Source organism: Labeo rohita, chromosome 9, assembly GCF_022985175.1.
Source record: "Labeo rohita strain BAU-BD-2019 chromosome 9, IGBB_LRoh.1.0, whole genome shotgun sequence".
NCBI classification, from domain to species: domain Eukaryota; kingdom Metazoa; phylum Chordata; class Actinopteri; order Cypriniformes; family Cyprinidae; genus Labeo; species Labeo rohita.
In genome coordinates, this window is record NC_066877.1 from 15,879,787 (window position 1) to 15,890,188 (window position 10,402).

At 35.8% G+C, this 10,402-nt stretch overlaps 1 protein-coding gene across 1 annotated transcript; it reads left to right on the forward strand.

The window, feature by feature from the left end:
- Window positions 1–666: 666 nt before the first annotated feature.
- Window positions 667–1,614, forward strand: LOC127170832 (taste receptor type 2 member 60). The gene has a single exon (XM_051119100.1). The coding sequence runs from the start codon at window positions 691–693 to the stop codon at window positions 1,612–1,614; it is 924 nt and encodes a 307-aa protein (XP_050975057.1). The 5' UTR covers window positions 667–690.
- Window positions 1,615–10,402: the final 8,788 nt, after the last annotated feature.

Genomic DNA, 10,402 nt, shown 5'->3' on the forward strand with positions numbered 1-10,402 from the left:
TATGTGTTAAGTTTTTATATAATACTACAATATTCCTCTCCTTTGAATTAAAATAGTTTAAAAATCTTGAATTTATCCATAAACTGTGTAAAATAATGTCAAGAGTAAAGCTGTTGTTGCAAACCCACAGCTGTAACTGATGGCACTAATAACTGTAACATTACACTGCAAAAATTAATGGTGAAATTGCTAGTAAGTTTTTTTAAACAATTAAAAAGTAACTAACTGAATTAAATACAGCATTTTGAAATAGAAAGACTGAAAAAGTAATTCCTTGTAAAACATTCCAATCATCTTTGTTATATTTACAAATGTGAATTTTTTTTTTTTTTACAGTTTACCAAAATGCGGTTGTTTTCAATTTTGTGTATGCATTTATTGTGGCAAGTAGCCTTGATTTTAAGTTCTTGTAATAAAGTACTGTTTGAGAATACTGTTCAAATAATGTTTGCAGTTGCACTTATTGCGTAACACTTGAAGATGTGCATGTGGATAGTTGTGTTTTAATCCACGTAAGAATGTGTGTCATTTGTTTATGGTTGGCCGTCAAGCCACATTTATTTTACCAACCTATTTTACTTTGACCTTAAATCATTTATTGGTTGTAATAAAAGCCTGGGTGTATCAGGAAGAGCAGGACATTTGTAGGATTGTCAGCATCGACACGACTGATTAGAGGTCACAGTGAAGATGGAGCCATGGCTGTATGCTTTTCTCTCTGGTCCGCTTTGCCTCACAGCAACCTTTTTTAACATCATCTTCTTTTTTTGCCTAATGAGACCAGCCGCCGGAGTGACGCTTCGCAATCCACTGCGCTTCTTGTTAATTATTGTGTTATTCAATTCAACATTTCAACAACTGGCCACTGTGCTGACCATTGCTATGCTGCTTTTTGATCCACCTTTCTGGCTTCAAACGCTAACTATAGCTTTAATTTATCAGTTTTTCTGCGCAAACTTCTCATGCAATTCCTGGATCAGCATTTTCTACTACGTTTCGATTGTTCCTCAGCAGCATCCTATTTTTATCTGGATTAAGAGGAATATTAACGCCATAATATATATCGGCTTCGTTCTGAATCAAATATTGCTGCTAATTTCTTTGTCTATGGGAGCAGTAATGTATTTTTTCCTCGAGCCCGTCACAAACAATTTCACTTCATCTGAACTGAACCAAACATCACCAACAGAAAGCTCAGAGATAAACCTGTATTTATTTCATGTGGCTAATTTAACGTATTTGATATATTGCACCTGTCCTCTGTTCACTTTATTATTCTCTTGGGGCAAAACGTTTGTTTATCTGCGTGAACATATGAAAAAGATGGGACAGAGCAGTGAATCATTTTCCCAACCCCAGCAGAAGAGCCAGATGCGGGTCACCATAACAGGCATGGTTCAAGCGGCTCTGTTCCTTCCCAGTAGCTTATGGACTGTAGCAGTTGCTTTCCTCTACATGACAGACCTCTTCGAACTAGCTGATCCCAATGGATTTGTCACAATGACATTCTGCTCAATGTCCAGCTTGGGAAACCTACTGTGTTTTGGATTCTCCCAGTCTGTGTTTCGCAATGGAATTGCAAGCGTAATTAACAAACTAAAGAGTTTGAGATGAATGCAGCGTTTTAGGATTTTTGCCATTTGTTATGCATTTTCATTATATCTGATGTAAACAAACAAATGTTTTGAACATGTAGGCTCTAATCTGTTAAAATAGGAAATGTATGGAAATTAATAATAATATTTTTTAAGTGAAGACCAGGGAATGTTGTATCAGATTTTGCTTAAATGTCTGTAACTCGGTGCTTTTTGTACTGTATATATCTGAGGTTTTGATTTGACAACTATAACTAATAGCTTTAATAATTGTAACATTACACTGTAAAAAATATATAAACAATTTTCACTCAGAAATTCATAGTTGTTTTTTTTTTTTTTAATAATTACAAAGATTTGATTTGAATTAAACAAAAATTTAAATAAAAAAGAATTGAATGGTATTTTCTTGCAAAACATTTCAGTTGTCTTAGTTATATTTACAAATAATTTTTTACAGTTTAGGAAAATGTGGTTGTTTTCAATTTTGTGTGTGACTTTACTGTTGCAAGTAACCTTGATTTTAATTAATCGAAATATGAAATATTTTATTGAACAGCTGAACCAAACTGTAAGCAAATATAGAATATAAATCCAGACAATGTATGTGGCGTGTCCCACAATCATGGCATATGTTTACATTGTCCTACTTTGGCAAATACTGCTGTGCCTCACTCTGATTGGTCAGGACTGTCAGCAAAGGGCTGACGCCCCTTTATTTGCATCTGAAAAATCTTCTTTATGGTACATTTACTGTGTAGCAAATTCTGCACATGACAACGTCTGTATTCAATCTAACCATTCGATTTGATTGAAATATATAGTCAAATCTATGCCTTCCTCCTCAAAGAGGGTAAAATTTGCATTCACTACACCTGCTTTATGCCCCATTAACTGTGCTGGGGGTGTGTATAGCACATGTTTTGCTGAACAGCCTGTGATTTGTCAGTCAGCGAATTAATAAAATACAATACAAATAATTTAGGGTTAAATTAGGCATTATAAAGCTCCATAATACTGTATGTGTGTAAAGGTGTTCACAGCATACGATAGCATGACAAAACGTTTGATTGGAGCTGTTCCAAACAACTCGTCATGTGTGAAGATTTATATTCAAATTATTTTACAGTGAAATATTATGTTTTTCAGACCAGTACTGTATATGACTCTTTAGTTTCACCCATTTCCCCAGGAATTTGTTGCCATAGTGTGCAGCTACAACTTCAGCTATACATGAGAGTGCACTCACGCTGAGAGTGTATTCATCTGATTTTAGGTCTATGCAGTGTGTAATAGGCAGTTGTGACTGACATTACATATTGCACAAAATGAGACTGTTTTGCTGCTGGAGCAGCTTTGAACAAGTCGTTTGGATGACGAAAAATAAACTTTTACTTTTCATGTCCTTGTAAAGCTATTCAAAATATATTCTTCGCACTTTGGCACATTGTTTTCTGTTTTTATGCTAGACGGCTTCAGATTATTGAATCATTTCCCATTTGCTGACATTCTTTCATCATTAAAAAAGCAACTTAACCTCAGTGTTTTCATTTTTCGTTTTATATTTCAGTGGAACATATACATACAGTGAGTGGTCCCATTTTTGCAACAAAATGTTCCTTGTCTAAAATTGTCTATCATTTGAACTTCTCTGTTAAATTAGTGTCAGGGTGACCAACATTTCTCTCTACATTTGAAGCTAATTATCCTGAGATGGCTGATGAAGACGTCTCCATCTTACAAACCTCTGGTTATTTAATAAATACTGTAGCTTGAAGGACAATTTTGTCTTTTTATCTCATTATCTGTCTTATCCCTTCCCAATGACAATCCAATAAAACTCTGTAATTATTCCCTCAGGGTGCTAACACTCAGTAAATCATTTAAACTCCAAATATAACTTAGTGAACAGGAAACACTGCAGTCTCTCAGTGTTTGAAGATTTAAAGGAGTATGAAGGGCTCTTATTAGTTTCTTTTCACTATTGGTTATTGGTCCATCTCAAAATAAAAAAATAAAATAAAATAAAATAAATTAAAATAAAAAAATACATTTGTAAATAATAAATAATAAAATAAATATGTATATTTATAGAAAATGTTGTTGAACTGTGTTGAAATGGATATTGTTTTATGGGGGAAAAAATAAGGATTTCCATACCTGATATGGAACAGCTGAAAAGCACATTTGGTTTTATCATGATCTGTCCTTTGAGACCAATAATGCAGTGCAGCCAAGCACTCCACAATAAAACTGTCAGTGATCACAATGATTGCTGTTCTCTCTCCTGAAGAATATCTTTATCTAATTTAACATGAGTCAATGGCCACTAAGGAGTGAACAATCACAGCAGGTAATTAACTCTGAATGTAGATCAAGGGGAGATGCAGATAGTTTGTTAGTAATCTGCTTTTGATGAATTGTGGCTCAATCCATGCCAAACCAGCAGTGTTTGGATTTGTTGAAATGTAGGCATGGATGGCTTGTTCACAACAAGATAGGGTGAATTTTAATTTCATACAACTTTAAGCAGATGGTCAGAAAGAATGCCTTTATGTTGGGCAGTCACAAAGAAGTCACTGCAAGCTGTGAAGCCACTGCGTACCAGTGATGGAAAATAAAACAAATGATTCCACACAAAGCTGGTCAATGGTGAAATATGACGACCACTAAACTGCATATTTGCGTCTCAGGTAAATGATCTCCCGAATAGCAATTCTAGATTCAAGTCTCTCATATCACATCCATTAATGTGTCAAATGGTGAAAGCTCAATAAACATGAGTTATAAATCAGTGAAAATAAATACAGACCCAAAACAAACACCACATATTAGGGATTGTGCTTCAGATTGAATCCACCCATAAATTTAGGTGTGCAGTGATCAGAACATCCACAGGACTCAATAAATGGATTAAGAGAGAGACTGGCAGAAAATGGCTCAGCGTTATGATGCATATGCTATCATTTGTTCCGCTACCTGGAGAGAAAAATGGTGGGGATAAATTGATTTCCCCCACATTAGAAAATCGTTATTGCCAAAGCTGGTGAATATAGAAATGGCAGGCATTTTTCATATAATAGCAGAAGCAAAACGACGCAGATACCCAATTATTTCATGCATTCTCCATGTGCAATTTAAACTGCAAGACTAGATCTGAAAATTGATGGTGGAATTATAAGAATAATTACAAAAAAGAACATGTATCGTTAAAGTTTCATTTGTCTCATGTGGTGTAATTTCCAGCTGGCTTACTGCAAAATATTTCTGCAGTAGACAAATTACAAGAGTTTTAAATGATCTGCATCTTTCTTTGATTTTCTATACTATAACGGCATAGCCTCATAAACGTTTTATCCACAGCTGTGTGGTCTCATGTAACCAGAACTTTGGATGGTAAACAACAAAATGGTTGGTGGATACTGCAGCTTACTTTGACCCACTTAGACAGGAAGAGCAATATTAATTCTATTTAAAGTATTCAATCTCAGTTTGTTTTTCTCATACATGCTGGAGTTCTCTGAGTGATACAATATCCTATATAATAATTCTTCATTGTATATTTATTTAGTTAATTATATCATTCATTTTATAAATCCACTTTTTTCCTGAGAAATCAGTGAGCGCCACCATGATGGATATAACTTCCATTTGGGTGCTTTAGTGTTCCAGTCTCCAAGAAAATCCTTGGTAAAATGGGGTTAAAAAGATCGAGTGAATTCATTTTAAATAACTGAATGTTTTCAGTATAACTAAATATAAAATGTGCACAGGGTTAAGATGTGCTCTTGTTGGCTGCCACAATAACAGCAATAAGCTTAAAGGAAACCCTGGGTATTAAGACTTGTATAGTTTAATATAACGCAAATGATGGCTCTTACTGAACTATGTAGTAGAAAACCCTCAAAAGATTTACGTTATTTGAAAAATCCACATCATTATATATATATATATATATATATATATATATGAAGAGTTCAGATGCAAAACCAGCTAAATCCATCTGACGTATTTCTTTAAAATTAGCATTTCTTTCTGGCTACTTTGTATAGGTTTCTATGCAAGTACTGGCACTTCTGATTGGGCTGAGGCTGGAATTTAGCGAATTTGAAGTAAAAGTATTTGATGGATGCGTACTATGTGTCAGGAGCATTCACTCAGCATCATTATCTCATTTTTGACCGAGATGGCTTTTAGCTGGTTTTGCATCTGAACTCTTCATATATATAAATATATATATATATTGGACTTTGGGGAGTGCCATTATTTTGATTACGCAGAACAGTTGTACTGTGGCACTTAAAGGATTAGTCCACTTCCAGAACAACAATTTACAGATAATGTAAAAGAGCAAGACGAGCGTTTAACATTAAAAAGTATATAAATTGTATTATTTTTATGAAAATAACTGATCGTTTCACTAGGTAAGACTTTTCTTCCTCAGCTGGGGTTGTTTACAACCGCATTTGGGATCGCTTGAAGCCGCATTTAAACTGCATTTTGGAAGTTCAAACTCAGGGCACCATATCAGTCCATTATCTGTAAACTGTTGTTCTGGAAGTGGACTTCACCTTTAACTTCCAGTGATACCATATACTATTTGAATTGAACTGAGCTGGATGATGACATCCAATGATGAACTGCCTATAATGTGTGTTGGCAGTGTATGTACAAATCTACCCTATAATGATAAAAATCCATGCAGTGGTTTTTAATTAATCTGTAAAAATAATATTCCCTTTTTTAAATCAAGCCATTCTCAGATGCCTGTCATTGTGGCGTCACACCGACAGAGGCCGCTCCCACGAGCAACCTAGTAGACTGACATGAGCGTCTTACCTCAGATCAGTTGTAACAGTCCAACCTCCATGTTTTGATGACGGAGCAGGGATGTAAGTTAGACAAGAATTGAGCGATTGAGGTGTTGTGTTGCTGGATGCAATAATGAACGTAGTGGTCGTCATTTACTCCGAACATCTGAGCTGCTGAAAATGCTGTGGATTACGTTTGTTTGTGAATGGAATGTGCCTCCCGATCTACATATATCCGTCTATGTTCACACAAATCATTCGTGATAAAGCTTCATTTACAGCAGAAGTGAGTATAAGGTTTTTTTTATGAATCTTTGCGATCGCCTTTCCTAATAATGTGCTAGTTAGCAAGTTTAAAGACTAAATGCGGCTAAATGTGGCTAAACACGGCTAAACGCGGCTAAAGTAAACAGGCTCGTCACTCCACAGAGAGAAGAGAGGGGAGGGGCAAGCAGAGCTCGTTTCCATTTAAAGCAGCCTCAGAATGGGATGATTTTTGCAAGGTAAAAAGGGTGTTGTTTTACACAACCATTGAGAATTTTAACCAGAGTATATTATAGACTTTTCATTAAGACCCTAAAGAATCATATCAACTTGTGGAAAATGGGCATCCGATGACCCCTTTAACTGAAAATTGAGTGTTTACTGTTGTCCTTTTGCATTATTGACACAGTTTTTAATTTCCTTTTTAACACTGTAAAGCTGCTTTGTCATAATCTCACAACTCAGAAAATAAAATACTGGTACGATGACCACAACTACTGAAAGAGCATACAGGTGGTGTTGGATATAAGCATATATTATCGGCTCAGGAAAATACGTTAATTGGACTAGAAACACCAGAGACGGAAAATGTAAAGCACCATTCCAGTCAGGCGAGATGTATGCATTTAGAAAAAGGTGGATACACTATCATTTGAAAGTTTGTGGCCAGTAAGTTTGTGGTTGGTTTATTTTTAAAATGTCCACTAAAGCTGCATTTCTTTGATTAAAAGTACAGTAAAAAATAAAATCTTACTGACCCAAACTTTTGAGTAATAGGCTATAGTGTATGTGTAATATTAATAGTACATTATACTTTAGCTACTGGAAATCATCATTATCAGCATCCTCAATGGATTATTATCTGCCGACTTCTTATCTGTCAAATGCACCTAATGGAGGAAAGCTTCACAAAGAGTTGATGTATCTGAATTTTTCTGTTGCACCAGCTTTTGAGGCACATACTCACTCAGTCAATGTTGGTAAAAGCTTTTTTGGTGTTACTGCGCATTAAGCATTGACAATATTGCATTATAAAATAAAACCTTACTGTATCATCAATTCAGAGGGATTTTAATACATCTGCTCTCTGGAATTCACATGGGGGCTCAGTGAAAGCATGTGATGAGTCTGTGAGTGACAGTCAATCACTCTTTAATCAGTGATGGTCCACCGAGTGTCAAGGCTTTAAAATGACCACCTCTTAGCGGGGTTTATCAAGCGTGACTCTCACGCTGTAGTCCTAATGCTGCTTAGATCTCATGTAGAGAGATGTCCTCATTTGTCACTAAAGCAGAAAGTGGCAGTGGCTCCACACACAGAATCCAGATGAAGAGGCACAGTTTCAATAGAAAGAGAATGGTGGATGTGGAAAATAATATACAGTTGAGATCAAAAGTTTACATATACCTTGCAGAATCTGACCTCAATGAGGTATTTCATATAAAATACATTTACATATAGTCCACAAGAGAATTTAATAGTTGAACTGATAAAAATCACCCTGTTCAGAAGGTTACACATGTTTGATTTTTATTACTGTGTTGTTACCTGAATGATCCACAGCTGTGTTTTTTTGTTTGTTTGTTTTTGTCCTGAAAGGTTAAACTGCCTGCTGTTCTTTAGAAAAATCTTTCAGGTCCCACAAATTCTTTGGTTTTTCAGCATTTTTGTGTATTTGAACCCTTTCCAACAATGACTGTATGATTTTGAGATCCATCTTTTCACATTGAGGACGACTGAGGGACTCATATGCAACTATTACAGAAGGTTCAAACACTCACGATGCTCCAGAAGGAAACCGAGGGTGAAAACTTTTTCAGGATCAGAAAATCAGGGTAAATGTAACTTATTTTAAAATAAGAAAAATGTAAACATCTTCATTCTGTTCAAAAGTTTACACCCCTGGCTCTTAATGCATCGCTTTTTTTTTTTTTTTTTTTCTTTTCTGGAGCATCAGTGAGCATTTGAACCTTCTGTAATAGTTGCATGTGACTCCCTCAGTTGTCAAATGTAAACTTTCAAACAGGGTAATTTTTATAAATTCAACTATTATTTTCTCTTGTGGACTATATGTAAATGTATTTTATGTAAAATATATTATTCAGGTCAGTATTAAATAAAAAATAACATGCATTTTGTATGATACCTCTTATTTTGGTAAAATAATTAACATTTTGCAGTTTCTGCAAGGTGTATGTAAACTTTTGACCTCAACTGTATATTTTTAAAATAAAAAAGAGTTCTCCATTTTCTAATTTTGTTTTCTAACAATCATCCTTCACCTGCACCACCATGCTTTTCCCTCTCATGTAGAAGTGTATTCCCTTTCCACTGAAAACCATTTCAAACAAGCCACCTGGGAATCTCTAATGGCAGTTTTCCTATTATCTAGAGGTATGCTTATATGGAAATTTGCTGACCCATATAATCAGACAACACACTCCAAGCAAAGTACATCCCAATGGTCAGCACTTACAGCCTTTAAAGAGCTTTCTGTCAGCAAAAAATGAAGGAAAATAAAGGCGAGCAGACAAAGGTCATCTGTTTTTCAGCATGAACTTCCACCTGGGAGCCTATACTGAATGCATGAAAAGCACCCTTGCGTGCATAAGTGTTTTGACGAGGAGCATCTTAATGGCTATTATTAAGAATAAAAAGAAGGATGTTGTACCTTTAACTATGGCCATCAGCCTCACATTGTGTTTTATGAGATTTCACAGTTTCAGATATTTTAAAGACATTTCAGTGTAGTCAGATATTAACACTGATTTGCAGAATAACATTTAAAAAAACAGCTGTTGTGAACTTTTCACTGAAACTCTTGCCCCATGCACAGTGCACAATAAACATTATTAATTAGGCTTTTAGGCTAAATGAAAATGCATGCAGTGAGTTCACTACATGCCTAAGAAATGAAAATAAAGGCATAGGAACAGTCAATGCCTTTCATGTTCTGACACAGCTCTTTAATATTTATCACCCTAGCAGACTTACAAAGTATTTTCTCAGCAGGAGTGAACCAAACATTTCACCAGTATGTTCGTCTGGGTCGACAGGCACAATTATGCACTGAAACAGCACACCGCGACTGAAGTCTCCCAAAACTTAAATCGCTCTCAAGGCCTCATACTAAGAGACAATTTATTGACTATTTGGAGGTAATACTGAAGGGAAAACCCACCCGGTCCTTTTTCAGACTCAAGAGCTAATGTGTAAACACTGTCTGATTGAGAGAGCAATCTGCAGACACTGAGACAGTCCCTGCAGTACCAGTGAAAGGCAAATATGCTGTACAGTACAGAAGTTAAAACAACATGAGAGCTGAAGTTCCAAAACTTACCAAAGTGAGAGACGTTGAAAAACCTAGTGTTCTGTTGCTGTGTGAGTTCTGAGAGGTAATAACAGGAGGACATTCGCACAGGGATGTAATAAGCCTCAATGATGTGCGCCCGCACTTCACATCAGTGCAGCCAGAGAGACTGAGAGAATTCATCCCTATGATGTGCTGCAGTTACAGATTTCATAGATGAGCAGGGGAATTGTTTGCTTACATTTAATCTTTTTCAAAGGAGTTAGATAAGGACAGTGTTGTCGTTTGAATTCACGGGGCTTGGAACAGTATTTTTTTATAGATCTGCCCTGAAACACAACTCATATAAAGACATTTAGTGGGCCTCACCCCTACATCAGAGCCTAGGACAATGTTACATGAGTGTAATCACAGCGGCAGGC

What these genes read in the sequence shown, in the direction of transcription:
- LOC127170832 (XM_051119100.1), top strand. Translation starts at nt 691, where the DNA reads ATGGAGCCATGGCTGTATGCTTTTCTCTCTGGTCCGCTTTGCCTCACA.